The sequence below is a fragment of the Gordionus sp. m RMFG-2023 genome, chromosome 2, assembly GCF_954871325.1.
Source record: "Gordionus sp. m RMFG-2023 chromosome 2, tfGorSpeb1-WG-v2, whole genome shotgun sequence".
In the NCBI taxonomy this organism is placed as follows: domain Eukaryota; kingdom Metazoa; phylum Nematomorpha; class Gordioida; order Chordodea; family Parachordodidae; genus Gordionus; species Gordionus sp. m RMFG-2023.
This window is the reverse complement of record NC_088776.1, coordinates 11,971,500-11,990,380: the sequence shown is the minus strand read 5'-3', so window position 1 is coordinate 11,990,380 and position 18,881 is coordinate 11,971,500. Positions and strand designations below refer to the sequence as shown.

At 27.0% G+C, this 18,881-nt stretch overlaps 1 protein-coding gene across 2 annotated transcripts; it reads right to left on the bottom strand.

Moving 5' to 3' along the window:
- Nucleotides 1-71: 71 nt before the first annotated feature.
- On the bottom strand, nucleotides 72-18,219 carry LOC135925250 (replication factor C subunit 2-like). Of its 2 annotated transcripts, none has more exons than XM_065460477.1 (8): nucleotides 18,194-18,219; nucleotides 17,846-17,952; nucleotides 14,276-14,377; nucleotides 14,131-14,231; nucleotides 7,038-7,195; nucleotides 6,353-6,418; nucleotides 284-484; nucleotides 72-203 (listed from the first exon to the last, which is right to left on the bottom strand). In XM_065460477.1, exons 1-8 carry the CDS (start codon nucleotides 18,194-18,196, stop codon nucleotides 90-92), a joined length of 852 nt encoding a protein of 283 aa, XP_065316549.1. In that variant the 5' UTR covers nucleotides 18,197-18,219; the 3' UTR covers nucleotides 72-89. The 2 variants fall into 2 exon arrangements, with proteins under 2 accessions (XP_065316549.1, XP_065316550.1); XM_065460478.1 differs by lacking the exon at nucleotides 18,194-18,219 and adding an exon at nucleotides 17,992-18,027.
- Between the last annotated feature and the right edge of the window lie 662 nt (nucleotides 18,220-18,881).

The following is an 18,881-nucleotide window of genomic DNA, read 5'->3' as shown; positions in this document are numbered from 1 at the left end:
TGATTATATTATATAAACTAAAATAATTTGGTGTTTATATTAACAATTTTAAATTTATTCATTATATCTACTCTAATTCGTAATTCTGTCTATGATGTAATAGATTGGTTTTGCGATAAATGACATAATTTTGAAATTAATGAAGATAATTGCAATAGGGAATTAACTCCTTCACATATTCTCATGTGCGTATACCCAATTTCCTAAAAAAAGTTAAATATTATAAGAATTTCAACTTTAAATAAAGTGTTAAATAATTATAATAAAATTTCAAATAATTAACCTTGATAAATTGAAGTTTACACATCTCAGAAGGCGCATTTGTTAATGTTTTGCAGACTTTAAAAACACTGCCTATTATATCTTCAGGCGAAAATCCAGAATGCCAAAAATTTTCCATTATAGTATAAGCGGGCTTGTATTCTCCTTTGATGCAATGGTCCAGCATTGCTTTAATTTGAATTGGGTGAGGTTCATCACAAACCTTACAGATTTTTAAAAATAAATATTTAATGACTGATATTTCTAAGTAGGGATTTTCTAAGTGTTGTTACATTTCATTTTTGCAAAATAATCCACTAACAGTAATTGCTAATTATATTTTTACCAAAAGTAACTAATTATCTTTTAAAATATTTATATGTATCAATGAATATATCAAATAATTAATTTTATTGTTATAATATATTAAATTTATTTATAATTTTGATTAAATGTCTGATTCTGTATGTGCACCTTTTTTCATAATTAATAATGAAAATTGATCAGACCAATAAATCATGATTAAATTTCTGTATTTTTATATTTAATGACTATAATATGAATTCTGCTTGACTCGTCATTTGATGAGACTGGCATTCAAATGATTAAGAAATTACAAGTATTACCAAAACAACGAACCTAAATGTAAAAATACCTTGGCCAAGATTCGAAAAATATTTTATATAAATAATAACTTTTATATTAGTGTAATTGTGCATTAGATTGATGTTAATAATTGGAATGCTCAGCCATTTTTTAGAAAAAAATAAATGATAGATTTTTTTTAAACCCCTGATTAATTTGTAAATCGTAAATTTTTAAAATTTAATTTAAAAAAATGATTTGTTATAAAAATTATTCCAGAAGTATCAAGTTTAGTGTTGTTAAACGGCTAAGCCGAGTCGACTTAGCTACGATTCGAGCCTAGTTTCTAGTCGATAAAACGGCTCAGACTCGAGTCGACTAAATGAGCCGCATTAGTCGACTCATTTAGTCGGCTCACTTAGTCGGCTCGCTTAGTCGGCTCACTTAGTGGACTCAGAGGTTAGCTTGAGTTTAATTTAAATTTAGGGTCAAAATTTATTTTTATGTTATTAGATATTTTAAATAATAATGTAGAATTTTATTTATTTATTTTTAGTGAAATAATTTATTTTATTTATATTTAATGTTAATATTTTATTATTAGCAAACAAAAAATTTTTTTAAATTTTATTTCAAATATGTTTTGATCTTATAATAAAAATGGATTTATTTATTTGATTTTTTTTAAATAAAAAAAAATTCATATTTTCGAGCTAAAAATTTTAAGCAAAAAATAATTTTTGAACAAAAATATTTAAACATATTTTGTTGATTTTTTTAATAAATTTTTAACTTTTTTAAGAAATACTTTTGTTAATTTTATCATAAATAAATAATCTTTTAGGTCAAATCTTCTATAGTTTTTTTATATTATTTTTATAAATATATCTATATTTTAAGTTTATTTTATTATAAGAGGTGGTTTTTCTAAATAATTTTTTTATTAATATATCTATATTTTAAGAATATATACTGGTTTTTCTTTTTCTAAATAATTTTTTTTATAAATATATCTATATTTTAAGTATATTAAAAGAGGTGGTTTTTCTAAATTATTTTTTTATTAATATTTATGTCAAACTTTTTTTAATGCGACAATTGTCATATGCGTTATTTTTTAAGATTTTTGAAATTTTTGGACACAAAAGGGTTATAATATAATTTATATTGTAAAGATATTATATTATAAATTCAATGAAGATGTTCCCTGGAAAAATGATAATTATCATAATAGGTAGGTATTTTTGAACATATAAGATTTTTTTGTGACGCTAATGGGTAAAAATATGTTTCTTTAACAGGTAAAATTTAATGTAGATGTACCCTAGATAAAAGACAATTGTCATAATAGTTATTTTTAAAGTTTTTCGAATTTTTTTGACGTAAATTGGCTAAAATAAGCTTTGCTAACATGTTTAAATAAAATTTTAGTGAAGATGTAAGATAGATAAGTGACAATTGTCATAATCGTTGTTTTTAAAGTTTTTCGAATTTTTTTGACGTAAATGGGCTAAAATAAGCATTGCTAACATGATTAAATAAAATTTTAGTGGAGATGTACCATAGATAAGTGACAATTGTCATAATCGTTGTTTTTAAAGTTTTTCGAATTTTTTTGACGTAAATGGACTAAAATAAGCATTGCTAACATGATTAAATAAAATTTTAGTGGAGATGTACCATAGATAAATGACAATTGTCATAATCGTTGTTTTTAAAGTTTTTCGAATTTTTTTGACGTAAATGGGCTAAAATAAGCATTGCTAACATGTTTAAATAAAATTTTAGTGGAGATGTACCATAGATAAGTGACAATTGTCATAATCGTTGTTTTTAAAGTTTTTCGAATTTTTTTGACGTAAATGGGCTTAAATAAGCATTGCTAACATGTTTAAATAAAATTTTAATGAAGATGTACGATAGATAAGTGACAATTGTCATAATCGTTGTTTTTAAAGTTTTTCGAATTTTTTTGACGTAAATGGGCTAAAATAAGCATTGCTAACATGTTTAAATAAAATTTTAGTGAAGATGTACGATAGATAAGTGACAATTGTCATAATCGTTGTTTTTAAAGTTTTTCGAATTTTTTTGACGTAAATGGGCTAAAATAAGCTTTGCTAACATGTTTAAATAAAATTTTAGTGAAGATGTACGATAGATAAGTGACAATTGTCATAATAGTTTCTTTTAAAGCTTTTCGAATTTTTTTGACGTAAATGGGCTAAAATAAGCATTGCTAACATGTTTAAATAATATTTTAGTGGTAATGTACCCTAGATAAGTGACAATTGTCATAATCGTTGTTTTTAAAGTTTTTCAAATTTTTTTGACGTAAATGGACTAAAATAAGCATTGCTAACATGATTAAATAAAATTTTAGTGGAGATGTACCATAGATAAGTGACAATTGTCATAATCGTTGTTTTTAAAGTTTTTCGAATTTTTTTGACGTAAATGGGCTAAAATAAGCATTGCTAACATGTTTAAATAATATTTTAGTGGTAATGTACCCTAGATAAGTGACAATTGTCATAATCGTTGTTTTTAAAGTTTTTCGAATTTTTTTGACGTAAATGGGTTAAAATAAGCATTGCTAACATGTTTAAATAAAATTAAGTGAAGATGTACCCTAGATAAGTGACAATTGTCATAATCGTTGTTTTTAAAGTTTTTCGAATTTTTTTAACGTAAATGGGCTAAAATAAGCATTGCTAACATGATTAAATAAAATTTTAGTGGAGATGTACCATAGATAAGTGACAATTGTCATAATAGTTATTTTTAAAGTTTTTGACGTAAATAGGCTAAAATAAGTATTGCTAACATGTCTAAATATAATTTAAGTGAAGATGTACCCTAGAAAAGTAACAATTGTCATAATAATTATTTTTAAAGTTTTTTTAATTTTTTTGACTTAAATAGGCTAAAATAAGTATTGCGAACATATCTAAATAAACCTTCAGTGAAGATGTACCCTAGATAAGTGACAATTGTCATAATCATTATTTTATAATTTTATTGATGCAAATCGATAAAAATATAGATTTTAATCATGTTAATTTAAGCTCGCGTGTTGTTATTATGGCATTTATATATCAAATTGTTTAATTAATTAAAAAGTAAATGTTTAGCATGAATTAAAATTTTATTCATATAAATAAAACTTATATTTTATATATTCGTTTGTTTAAATCAATTTATTTTATATTAACCTATTAAACAATTAATTTAAGAATGTATATAAATTACAACGATTATGACAATTGTCACTTATCTATGGTACATCTCCACTAAAATTTTATTTAAACATGTTAGCAATGCTTATTTTAGCCCATTTACGTCAAAAAAATTCGGAAAACTTTAAAAACAACGATTATGACAATTGTCACTTATCTATGGTACATCTTCACTAAAATTTTATTTAAACATGTTAGCAAAGCTTATTTTAGCCCATTTACGTAAAAAAATTCGAAAAACTTTAAAAACAACGATTATGACAATTGTCACTTATCTATCGTACATCTTCACTTAAATTTTATTTTAACATGTTAGCAATGCTTATTTTAGCCCATTTACGTCAAAAAAATTCGAAAAACTTTAAAAACAACGATTATGACAATTGTCACTTATCTAGGGTACATTACCACTAAAATATTATTTAAACATGTTAGCAATGCTTATTTTAGCCCATTTACGTCAAAAAAATTCGAAAAACTTTAAAAACAACGATTATGACAATTGTCACTTATCTAGGGTACATCTCCACTAAAATATTATTTAAACATGTTAGCAATGCTTATTTTAGCCCATTTACGTCAAAAAAATTCGAAAAACTTTAAAAACAACGATTATGACAATTGTCACTTATCTATCTTACATCTTCACTAAAATTTTATTTTAACATGTTAGCAATGCTTATTTTAGCCCATTTACGTCAAAAAAATTCGAAAAACTTTAAAAACAACGATTATGACAATTGTCACTTATCTAGGGTACATCTTCACTTAAATTTTATTTAAACATGTTAGCAATGCTTATTTTAGCCCATTTACGTTAAAAAAATTCGAAAAACTTTAAAAACAACGATTATGACAATTGTCACTTATCTATGGTACATCTCCACTAAAATTTTATTTAATCATGTTAGCAATGTTTATTTTAGCCCATTTACGTCAAAAAAATTCGAAAAACTTTAAAAACAACGATTATGACAATTGTCACTTATCTATCTTACATCTTCACTAAAATTTTATTTAAACATGTTAGCAAAGCTTATTTTAGCCAATTTACGTCAAAAAAATTTAAAAACAATGATTATGACAATTGTCATTTATCTAGGGTACATCTACATTAAATTTTACCTGTTAAAGAAACATATTTTTGCCCATTAGCGTCACAAAAAAATCTTATATGTTCAAAAATATACCTACCTATTATGATAATTATCATTTTTCCAGGGAACATCTTCATTGAATTTATAATATAATATCTTTACAATATAAATTATATTATAACCCTTTTGTGTCCAAAAATTTCAAAAATCTTAAAAAATAACGCATATGACAATTGTCGCATTAAAAAAAAGTTTGACATAAATATTAATAAAAAAATAATTTAGAAAAACCACCTCTTTTAATATACTTAAAATATAGATATATTTATAAAAAAAATTATTTAGAAAAAGAAAAACCAGTATATATTCTTAAAATATAGATATATTAATAAAAAAATTATTTAGAAAAACCACCTCTTATAATAAAATAAACTTAAAATATAGATATATTTATAAAAATAATATAAAAAAACTATAGAAGATTTGACCTAAAAGATTATTTATTTATGATATAATTAAAAAAAGAATAAAATTTTATGATAAAACAAAAGAATAAAATTTCTTCAAAAAATCAGCAAAATATGTTTCAAAAATATTTTTTGCTTAAAATTTTTAGCTCAAAAATATTAATTTTTTTTTATTTAAAAAAAAATCAAATAAATAAATCCATTTTTTTATAATCAAATCAAAACATATTATTTGCATTAAATAAAATATAAATAAAATAAATTATTTTACTAAAAATAAATAAATAAAATTCTACATTATTATTTAAAATTTCTCAATAACATAAAAATAATTTTTGGCTCTAAATTTAAAATAAACTCAAGCTACCCTCTGAGCCCACTAAGTGAGCCGACTAAGTGAGCCGACTAAGCGAGCCGACTAAGTGAGCCGACTAAGCGAGCCGACTAAGTGAGCCGACTAAGCGAGCCGACTAAGTGAGCCGACTCATGCGGCTCCTTGATCGGCTTGAGTCGGCGCCGTTTTTTACGACTACGACTCGAGTCGCAAGTCGTAAGAACTCGACTTTTTAACAACACTAATCAAGTTACCTTTTTAGGAATATAAAAATTAACTAGTTACAACACTCGTATTTCAGATAATTTAAAAAAAATTATCATTCAATAATAAATAATTTGAAAATTTTTTATAAGATAGAATAATTACCTTGAATACGTTTTCAGAATTAATATGTCCAAAACCAGCATTCGTAGATTGAAGATTATTAAGTGCCTTTAAATAATATTTGACAGATTTAATATAAAACATTTTTAATTCCCTGTAATAACTTTCGCTAGAAAAGGGAGGGGATATTTTAAAAAAAATTGAGTGTCTCGATTATATTCTTTCTGCTATTTTTTTTCATTCACTATTAATACTAGAATCATCAATTTTAAAGTGGGGTCCATAAATATGCAGCTTTGAATATTAATTAATTATTATGCATAAAATATATTCTAGTACAATATAAATCAGAGACCTTCAGAGATATCACTGCCCAAATTAAAAATTTTAGACCCGGCCAAGATTTTTTTAAAATATATTATGCATTTAATTTTTATAGCTAATAATAGCGATGTACAATATTTGGTTTTAAAATATATGGCCGAGGTATTTTAAAAAAATTTTTGGGCTACCCCAAGCATATTTAAAAAAATTAAAATATGGCCAGGCCCGTATACCCGGGCCTGCAGGTCTCTGATATAATTCATTTTCAATAAATGGTCAGAATGTATATACCTTTTAAAAAATTACCTGTCATATGACACAAAAAAAGCTGGGGGATCTTGCCCCTAAACTCCTACCCGGACGCCCGTGTTTAAGCTACATAACATAAAAATGAATTAAATACCTGCCGCATATCACCTTGAGCTGTATAAATGACGGCTTCCAAACCATCTTCCGAGTAACTCAAATCTTCTTTCTTGCATATTTCTAAAAGCTTATTGAGAATTTGGGCATCTGATAATCTGGTAAAACGTATGACTGCACACCTTGATTGAATAGGTTCTTTAAAAATTTATCAAATATTTTCTTCAATGAAGGTAAAGATCATTTCACTTAACGATTTAGGTTCGGTTCATAAAGTTCTGCTTGAACCTTTAAAAACTGATTTGGACTTTTTTGCATATATAAAAAGGGGCTTTTTTAAAAAAAATTATCACTAAATCCTATACCTAAAGCAACTAAGGTTTATTTTATTGATATTGCACATATAAATATATCTAGTTTATAATTTATAACATAATATAAATATTTATTTTAAAATCGAGACTAATAATGATAGACTAATCATAAATTGATTGATAATGATCTAAAAACAGTTAGGATGTCAAAGGTTGAAACAGGTTTACGGACCTTTTTAGAGATTTGGATGACAAATTTTTTTACGGTTCAGGTTGATAAATAATAATGGTTAACACACTTTTGGATCCCTAGTTTTCACATCATATATGGTATTTATATTTAAGAAAAAAATTTAATAAAAGAACCAGACTGAAACCGGACTTAAAAAATTAATTGCTGACAAATGTCATTAAATATATAATCCATTTACTGATAAATTTAAATTTTTCTATCTGGAATATTTCTATAATTTTTATTTTCTATCTTCAAATCAGTTTATTATATGTGATCATGATATAAAAGCTTGCAAACCTGAAGATGAGATGCAATAAAAATCTCATTATTATATATTTGGTATAGAAACTCTAGTTCCACTCACCATCAGCATTTCTCCTTCTTCATCATAATTCCCACAATACAATAATACTATCACTAATGATATAGATCAATTACCCCTTTATGAAACCTTTTTTTTTGCAATCAAAGCTTTTATATCATGATCACATATAATAAACTGATTTGAAGATAGAAAATAAAAATTATAGAAATATTCCAGATAGAAAAATTTAAATTTATCAGTAAATGGATTATATATCTAATGACATTTGTCAGCAAAAATTTCATCATATCCTACTTTTATGAATTTTGAACTTTAATTTAAGAACAATATATAAATTTTGCCATAAACATATCCGTGAATTTTAACCTTAAAGGTTTTCCCTCCTTGAGGCATATTATACCACTCTATTGCATCTTGGTGTTCAAGTATACACACTCTGGTTCCACTCACCATTAGAATTTCTCCCTCTTCACCTCAATTCCCACAACACAATAATGCCATTACTAATGATATAGATAAATTACCCCATTGTAAAACCATCTTTGCAATCAAAGCTTACATATCATGATCACATATAATAAACTGATTTAAAGATGGACAATGAAAATTATAAAATCATTCCAGAAAGAAAATTTTAAATTTATTAGTAAATAGATTATATAATTTATGACAACTGTCAACAAAAATTTCTTCACACTCTACTTATATGAATTTTAATTTACAGAACAATACATAGATTTATCCATAAATACATCTGTGATTTTTAACAATAATGATATTCACCTTCACCTTAAATATGAAAAAAATTCCTAATCCATGAGCCTACCAGACCTCAGCACAGCACCTACCAAATGCAACTGCCCATTATGCAATAAACTTATTAAAGTAACCAATATTGCCATCTCATAGTAACCATAAAATAAAGTGTCCTCAATCTGGGCTACCCATCTTATCACCAGCAATTCCTAGAACCCTTAATGCCTTCTCTGCCCTTGCCCTCACAACTAAACAACCCATAGTCACCATTCCCACATCATTGACTGATGTGCTCACTTACCCAATAATCCCTACCTTCACTGTCACAAATGCTTCGACGTTTGACCCAGCCGACTCAAATGTAGAAATATTTCTAACGACACCAAAACCATTTGTAATTTCACGAATACCGAAAGGAGCAAGGCTTCAAGTTGCGAGACACCTGTCAAAAAACTTGACTTCCTTGTTAAATAATTATTCTTCTGTAAGACACTGGCTAGACACCCTGTCATTTGCCTTTACTACCTTACAAGTTCCTGATCCTACCAGAAAAAAATCCCTGACCCAACAAATTAAGGATGCTAATATCTCCCTTACCCATCAATCACATTACCACATCTTTTACGAGTGACGACACAGATAAAAATAGAAATCACAAAAATGACCTGCTCACCAAGACCAGGCTAATATCTAAAAAATTGGATAACCTGAATGTTAAATCCGCCATACGTCTGGCAACCTCCGATAATAAACTGGCTCCCTATGATTTAGTAACTTATCAGACCCTTCTCCTAAAACACCAATCACACGATTTTAAAAATGAAATACCGACTTACCCTGAAACTCCTCTAATTGCGGCCACTTATACCGCAAGCGACGTTGGAAAGGCTATTCTCTCCTTCAAACGCGATTCCTCACCTGGGTTCGATGGGTTTCACCCAATATTCTTACAAGGCCTAACCGCACCTTACATAACACAACAATGTGACGTTCTAGAAAAAATTACCCAATTAATCAACCGTATGCTTACTGGAGGCATACCACCCACCATTATTCCACTGCTATACGGAGCTAAACTCATCGCTCTCCATAAACCCAATAAAGATATTCGCCCAATCGCTATTGGAACCACTTGGCGCCGATTAACTGCCAAACTTGTAATTAGCAGATTATTGTTCACAATATCCAATCACCTTTCCCGAATCAATTAGGAGTCAACATAAAAAGTGGATGTGAGGTATCCCTTCACATGACCCTGATGTACCTACAAACGGATCCCAACGCCTTTAACTCTCTAAGGCGTGGTGCTTTTCTAAATCCTATTCTCACCCTCTACCCAGAATACTCACAATTTATTTTCGATTGTTATGCTAACCCCTCACATCTTCAATTCGGAGATAGATTGATTCCTTCTAACGAAGGTATACAACAAGGTGACCCTCTAGGTTCCTTTTTGTTCTGTCTGGGCATTAATAATCTAATACGAGAAATTAATGGCCAATGCAACCTAAATCTCCATAACTGGTATATCGACGATGGCATACTAGGCGGCCCACCGACTGAAGTCACGAAGGCAATCCAAATAATAAAATCCAGCGAGAAAAGTTTGGGACTTCGAGTTAATCAAGACAAAAGCGAATATTGTCCTCTTGGAATCATTGACCTTAACCACGATACTATGTTCAATCATACACCATTGAACGTTTTAACACATCTCGGATCTCCAGTAGGTAAAGACGAGTCCTTTGTCAAGTTCTTTGCCGATATCCTACGAGAGATATCCCTTATGCGAGATACACTATCTCGCCTCCCAGCTCACCAAGCTTTCTTCTTATTAAAGAACTACCTTTTAATTCCAAGAATTTTATATACACTTAGAGCGTCTCGGATCTTTCAATATAACGTCAACCTCGCTTCACATGAACTGGAGATTAAACGCCTAATAGAAAATATACTCAAAAATTTGGGGAGTTATCATGGCTACAGGCTACCTTACCAACCAAATCCGGCGGTATTGGTATAAGGTCACCTTCCCTACTTTCTGTTAGTGCGTTCATATCCTCTCGCTTGTCCTGCGAGCCCATCATTCAAACGCTAACAAAACATCCTGACCCCTTACTCCAACAGGCAATTGATCTATGGAAGTTCCTCTCATGAGTCGATACTCCATCGTCGGCATTACAGAAGGATTGGGATAAACCTCTAGTTGGCAACTCCGTTGCATTCCTTAAATCGAGGAGCCAACCAGAGGACCATTCTCTACTCTTCTCCATTTCCGAAGGTAGTGGATACGAATTTCTTGAAGCCTTCCCATCCCGAAACCTTTACCAGCTCCTAAGCAATGATGAGTTACGTCACGCCATCGGTCTTAGACTGAATTGCGATATGGTAATACCTTATAACTGTTCCTCTGTCAAACGTCGGTCAACTCCAAAGGCCATCACTCTCTACACTGCAAGCGCTGTAAAGGCAGATTCATTAGGCATTCAAAATGCAATGATACCATTGCTAGGGCCTTAAAATCCGCCGGCATCCCATCAACCCTCGAACCTACTGGCCTTTACAATTCAGATGGTAAGCGGCCCGATAGTTCGACTATGATCCCTTGGAAGAGGGGGGAATTCCTAACCTGGGATTTCTCATGCATCTATTCTCTTGCCCTTCCAATATAAATAGAGATGCCATACTAGATGCCGAGGTGAATAAATTAGCTAAATATTCGCCATCTCTTCCCGCCAATTATACATTCCTACCATTAATCGCCACTACCTTAACGTCGTTCGGCTCTCATGCCCTAGACTTCTTTAAAGAGCTAAAAAACGGATCTCTGCTAGGACCGAGGATCCCAACGAGGGATTCTACCTACGCCAACGATTAGCCATAAACATAGTAAAATACAATTATCTCAGCTTTATTTTTTCAATATCCGAAACGCCGTAATTGAACATCCTATGCATAGTATAGACTTTGGCCATTTTGTTGCACATTATTATAATGTTAGCGCTAAATTTATATTAATGTATAATTAATCTATTTTATTTTATTAAATTATTTTACTAATAATGTAATAATATCTTATTATTATAATGATTATATATTTTAGTATAAAATCATAATTTATTTTAAATTACAAAGCATTAATTTATTATCTTTCGTCCCTTCAAATTTTTATCAAATTAATCATACATATTACGGTAAATATATTTAAATAATTTGAAATAAATATTACTATTTAAATTTTTTATTTATTTAAATAGAGAAGAGGCGACATGTCTAGATTTTAGAGCCAGATCGAATTTATCGATGAATTAAAAAAATACTCGGTCATCCCTTAACAGTGACTAAGTTTCCATAGAAGCAAGAGAGGCATTGCTTCACTTGAAATTTTTCCTACAAAATTCTTAAATAAACTTAATATAATCTTTATATGTTAAAAAAAACTAATCTGACTTCGTAATAAAAATTAATATAATTTTTACAACGTTAAAAATATTAATATTATTTTTACTACATTAAAAGAATTATATTTATGTTAAAAAATTTACTTTTATATTTACTACGTTAAAAAAAATGTGGGAAGCAATTATATCATGGTAATTGTAATGTCTAATTTTACGTTTAAAAAATAAGCATTGGGGAAGAAAATAATTTTTTATATAATATATTTTTCCCTTACTTTTTTTAAATAAAATTTTTTCAAGATTATCAGAGAACAGTGTCTGTTAATGATACTTTTAAGATACATTTTGATATACTTTTATTTAACGCTTTTTTATCTAAAAAATAAAAATATTTAAATGCAAATTTTATCTCACCACATGTATGAGCATATAAATTTAAATAAATATATATTATAAAAATATTAGAATAAAAAATATATATATAATATTAAAACTATATTTATATATATAGATATCAGTTCAAGATTGTAAAGAATATTTGTATCATGCAAAGGAATTTATAAATCCTTGCTTAACCATGACGCCCATTAATTATAAACAATACCATTAATGCACAAAATTATTTTAAGCAAATAAATTTATTTAGAATTTTGTAAAATAATTTTATAGATATTCCGCTAACTTTTAATGAATAAATTATAAGTTTATAAAAAAAAAATTATAAATTTATTTTTGATTTCGATTGAAAAAACTTATCAAAAAATTCAAATTCTTGCAATAACTTTTATAATTCCATATTTGATCATTTTACTCAAAAACAAAGACGAATTCTACTAATTTATATATTTTAATTTTTTTATGGTTTGACTAATAAATAAAAATAAAATTTTCAATTACTTCCCTAGTAGTAAACTTGACGCTTCGTCACTGTCCTGTGAAGATAATTTAGAAATATTTCAATCAAGAGCTGAAAATGAATAAAATAATAACTAAAAGAAGCGATTCTTAACATTTAAAAAAATTAGTTGATTTTTGGTTCATCACATACATATCGAATTGTGAAAAAATATTTTTCGGGCCAGTGTTGAAAGAACATTTTCATACTTTAGATTATTTTATCGGGTAATGATTCATACTTCATAGTGTCGAGGCTAATATATTTGAGTTCCACAAAATTAATTTTGTAGGACGGCCTGAAATTTTTCATTAAAAATATAAACTAGTCATTCTTATTAAGTTAAAATCATGAATTGCTTTGTCATTATCAAAGAGAAATTATAGTTATCATTTTATTTTAATAAAAGAAGGGAAAATATAAATTTTCTTTATTTTTATTATTATTGCCAGAGCTATGTCCTATTTTTCAAATAAAAATTTAAGCTTGAACCCAGTCCAATTTTTTTCGGCCAGAGCCTGATTTGCAGGGCTCCAAAAATATAGCGATTTATTAAACGACCAATTTTATTAAACAATATACACATTAATATTAACCCTATTTCTTTCATCTAAACTACATGCTTAAAGTTGGTTTCAGAAAAAATAGGTCACATCGAAGATCGAACTTGGGTCGAAATAGCTTGCTTACCTTCTGCACTACAGATCTCTAACCCTTTGAGCCATAGCTTCTATTCAAAAAATGATGATTTTTTATACAAGGATCATCTGCGATGTTACCAAATAATTTATAGAAACTATGCTTCATTACCCTATTTAATCGCCGCTAAGACAAATTGTCTGAAAACCATTTTAAATGGTATTTTAATTATATGATAAAATTTTAAAAAATCAACGTGCCGATTTTATTTAATTATGTTTTATATTATTGATATTTGCTGGTTCTAAAAGCAGAACTTTATATTTTTTATAGAACCGGAACCTAAAATTATTAAAAGTTCCAACCAAGTTTTTCGTAATTCTACTTGGATTATTTCAACAATTATATCTGATAGAAATGAATATATAATTTATATAAATATATTTTCAAGGGGTCCCCAAGGATAGGATTTTGACCCAAATGGAATTATAACACTAGGATCAAAAGAAGAAATGTGAAATCATTTTAACTCTAATTATGTAAATAAATCTTTTAATTGATATTAAACCTATTATTTTCTCCGATATATTGCAAGCTAATGCAAAGCGAGTGGTAGTTGAGTATATTTCCATCGTTCTTCTGAGAGCTTGTTGAGCCCCTTCCGTCATGCTGTTTAAAAAAATATTTACTTCGGAAAAATATTAATAGTGAACCTATCTGCCTCGTCTAAAAGTATGATCTTGTGTTTGCCAATGGGTAGGGATAATTTTTTTTGAGCAAACATTTTTATTTTATTCCTGACAACATCGATGCCCCTATGTTATGCATTAAACAATTATATAAAATCAAGTTTCATTTTCGATATATTGTAAAGAAATATTATATTCATCCCAAATAATCAAGATTTTATATAGGGTTTCCACCAGAACCCATAGTTCACACCAAAAGAATCTCCTTGATGTAAAAATTTGTTTTTATTAAAAAGATTTAATGTATATTTTAATTTTATATATAGAATTGATAAATAAAAAATGTACAATATTAATGAAATATATTATAGCTTCACTTGTTTTAGTTAATATAACATATAATAATCATTTTTAGTATTGGTAGTATCAGAAATACTGTTTTAGTATTAGTTGAAAAGTGTCATCAATCAGGGAGTTTCCTTTATTTGCTGAACCCAAACCAGGACCCTTTTTAAGAGTGGAAGGTTCTAAAGGTCAAAAAAAATTTCGTGGAATCATTTTTCTTTGCATTTTTCAAAATTTTCTGGTTTTTATACTTCCATAAAGGAGGAACTGCCAATACCTATCATCTTTAATCGAAAAGTTCTTACAGGTTAATAATATTTAAAAATTCAGGATTGAAATTTCTTCAATATATCCAGAACTACATTCTATTCAAAATCGTCATGGGTGTATCGGCGACACATACAATAGTTTATAAAGATAGCTATGTATTTTAGGTCAGCGTAGAACGCACAATTTTTTTTTTGAAATATATATTGTCAGATCTGCGTGAATATCTCAGACAATATTTTCGAAGATGTTATGATTGGTGAAATTAAATATAAATTATTTTTAAATTTTTTACTTGTAAATTATGTATGTGTGTTTATATTATGTGTATTTATATTGTGTATGTAAAATAAATATATTTAAAAAATTGTAATTTTGGGTCATTTCTTTATGTTCTACAAACCCTGAACCTTTTTTAAAATAAAATTCCTGAACCTAGACGCCGGGTCCTTATGGAAGGGTTCACATCCTGGTATCAATGTATCTTTAACTAATTATTGTCGTAATTGCTTGATAAAGATATTAATTTATTATATTATATTTGAAGGATTTTTATAATATGCAAATTTTAATTATTAGAGCTAACGAAATTGAATTGTAAAAAGATAAAGTGTTAGACTGATATGTAAATTTTAGCGTTTAAATTAGTATAAATAGTGAGATAGAAAATGTAATAATTAAGAAAAAAAAAGAAAAAAGTTATATATTTTTAGTTTGAATTATTTTATTCTATAATGATTATTTGAGTAACTATATATTTTAATAAATTTATTTACTATACTCAATTCTTGAATTATTAATTAAATTTGAATTGAGATCAATTTCTCTCATTCAAAACTTCGAATTTAACAATAATAATGATATTAAAATTAAACAATTAATGATTTCACAAAGGATAGTTACCCCCTGCATGCCAAAAATATTACTTTGTTTTTTGATTTTGCATGATGATAATAATAATTAAATATTTTTAATAAAGAAAAATTATTTTATGAAAGATTAAATTCAGATTAATTATGAAAATAGTGTAGTTAAAAATATTTTATATAGATTTGTATTTTCAGGAACCAATAAAACTTGTTAATGTCATAAGTGATTGAAAAAAAATTAAATATAAGTGAAAATTCAGAATAATTATCATATCAAGATTCCTGTAAATAATTTTATTTTTATATATAAAAAAAATATGTAGAAGCCTCAAAGATTTGGATGTCCTATTGACTAGTGTTGTTAAACGGCTCAATTTGAGCCGATTTTTAAAACAGCTAACTCACTATTTTAGAGAGAAAAATATTGCCTAAATTTCGAGATTGAGCTAAGAGATGTCCAAACTTTTATGTCATATAAGACCAAAATCTTCAGACTTGCTTAATATTTTTCTGGATAATATTGAGTTGCCATTTAACAATACTACTATTGACAATAATCAAAAAAAATTTTGTATTTAAATTATCTAATAAAAAAGTTTAAATATATATTTGATTTAACTTTTGTCTAATGTCAAAATGTATATATGATCTTATTGTTTTTTATATAATAAAAATATGTCAAAATGTATATTTTATCTTATTTGTTTTTTATCAAATAAAAAAAATGTCAAAATATATAATTGATCTATTATTAGTAGATAGGTTCAGACTATAATTTTAATAGTTTACTATAAATAGGTGTAAATTATGAATGAGTAGATGTCAATATAAATATGTTAACATAAAATATCCTGTTTTAAGGTAGGCTTCTATTAACAGCAAAAAAAATTTTAAATTTATAAATAAATGATTATAAAAACTCATAAAATATATTTATAACCTATTTTTGTTATAATAAGAAAATTAACCATTTGGGTTTTCTTTTGCTTATTTATCTATAAATTAGATTTAAAAATTTTAATTAAATCAATTAAATATTTAATGGAAATTTATTTTTCAAATCCAGGCCTAATACATTATCATTTGGAAAAATAATGTCTGATGACAAAAATTCTGAACAATTTCAAATATAATTATATTATTCTTTAAATATTATAACCAAGGGAGCTAATTTCATATTTTTAAAATATTCTTTTATTATTCATTGAGAGGGCAAATATAACTTAGGGAGCTAATTTTATTTTTTTAATATTTATTTTATCTACTCACTGAGAGGGTAAATATTATCACCAAGGGAGCTAATTTTATTTTTTTTATATTTATTTTATCTACTCACTGAGAGGGTAAATATTATCACCAAAGGAGCTAATTTTATATTTCTATATTTATTCTATTTACCCAGTGAGGGGGTTTATATTATCACCAAGAAATCTAACATTATTTTTTCTATATTTATTGTATTTACCCACTGAGAGGGCAGCTAATTTCATCTTTTCAATATTTATTCAATTTACCCACTGAGGGTGCAAAATTATCATCAAGAGAGCTAATTTCATATTTACTAATGATAACTAAGGAGAAAAATTATTAATAAGGGGGTAAATATATTTTATTCATTATAAATGTATTTTACATTTTTTTCATTATAAATGTATTTTACATTATATGTAAAATACATTTATAATGAATAAAATATATTTATCCACTCAGAGGGCAACTATCATTTTATTCTATTTACTCCCTTGGGAGATAACTATCATTGGCCTTTCAATTTAATTTTCTCCATCATGATTAAAGAAAACACTAAAATTTAGCATTATCCATTGCTGCCTCTTAAATAAGATAAGAAGTAAGAGTAAATAAGCAGATTTTATCTGAGATAGAAATTTGACCCACATCTGATGACTTACAAAAAAATCATAATACAAGTAGGATCATCAGAAATTATACAAGCTCCAAAAGGGTAAATTTTAGAGTAATATTAAATAGTGTGTAAAGGATATAAGATGATAGATAATTTTTTAAAAATTAATACAATATTAACTTAAATACTAAGCATAGTGGTAAAGGAATATATTTACAATGTTTTTATGAAATATATTTATCTATTAACCTATCATTGGATGCGTTTAATTCCAATACTGCATTTTTATATGAAGATCCCAACATTTCGCTAGCTAAACAAAGAATACTTGATGTTTTTCCAGTACCTGGTGGTCCCTAATAATAATAATGAGTTTGAAAGATGTTATTAATTACTGATAATATGATATTAGGCAGATTTCCGTCTTTTGCAAATACCTATTACATATACATATAAAAACAACAAATGAAGATGATATCGTACAGAAAATCTAGATATAGCCTTTTCATTTCCAACTATATCTTTAAGATAAATAGGTCTATATTTTTCGATCCTAATATCCATATATTTATTTATAAGAATAGACATATTTATTACCATGGAAGCTCTGATTGATGTTTTAGAATTTCTATATCCATATTCAAAAATCCCTCTGGATATTATCATTTAAATACTAACGAAATCATAGTAAGATATAACAATATGTGCGACATTTATTTGATAACTGACATTCATTGACATAGATAAATTATAATGTTTATTAGAGAGACCATTATTTTTATATAAAAAAGCACACGTGAATTATTCTTGTATAATAAAAAAGTAATCAGATTATGATAACAGTTGCATTAGATAGAGTGAGGCTAGTCTCAATATTTTATCCAGAAAAATATTACGCAAGATTTAAGATTTTGTTCATAGAAGGAACAAAGGTCTAGACATATTATCGAAATCTCGAGGTCTGGGCAATATTTTTTCTGTTCAAAATATTGATAGCCGTTTTTAAAAATCGGCTCAAAAAGAGCCGTTTAAGAACACTATCTCGAAGCTTACATAATATTATTTTAACGAAAATCGTAATCATGCCGTTTTAAATTCGCCGAAATCAGGCAGTTTAACAATACTAACTGAGGTCAAACAGTCCATCCGAAGAGCAATTTTTTGATCGTGATCAATAAAGTAGCTAACAGATATCGCATTATATATTCAGCATAGGAATGAGTGAGAAAAATTGGAGGCTAAATGCTCCTATTTAACTCTTTTCCCCAATCTCCAAAACATTTTT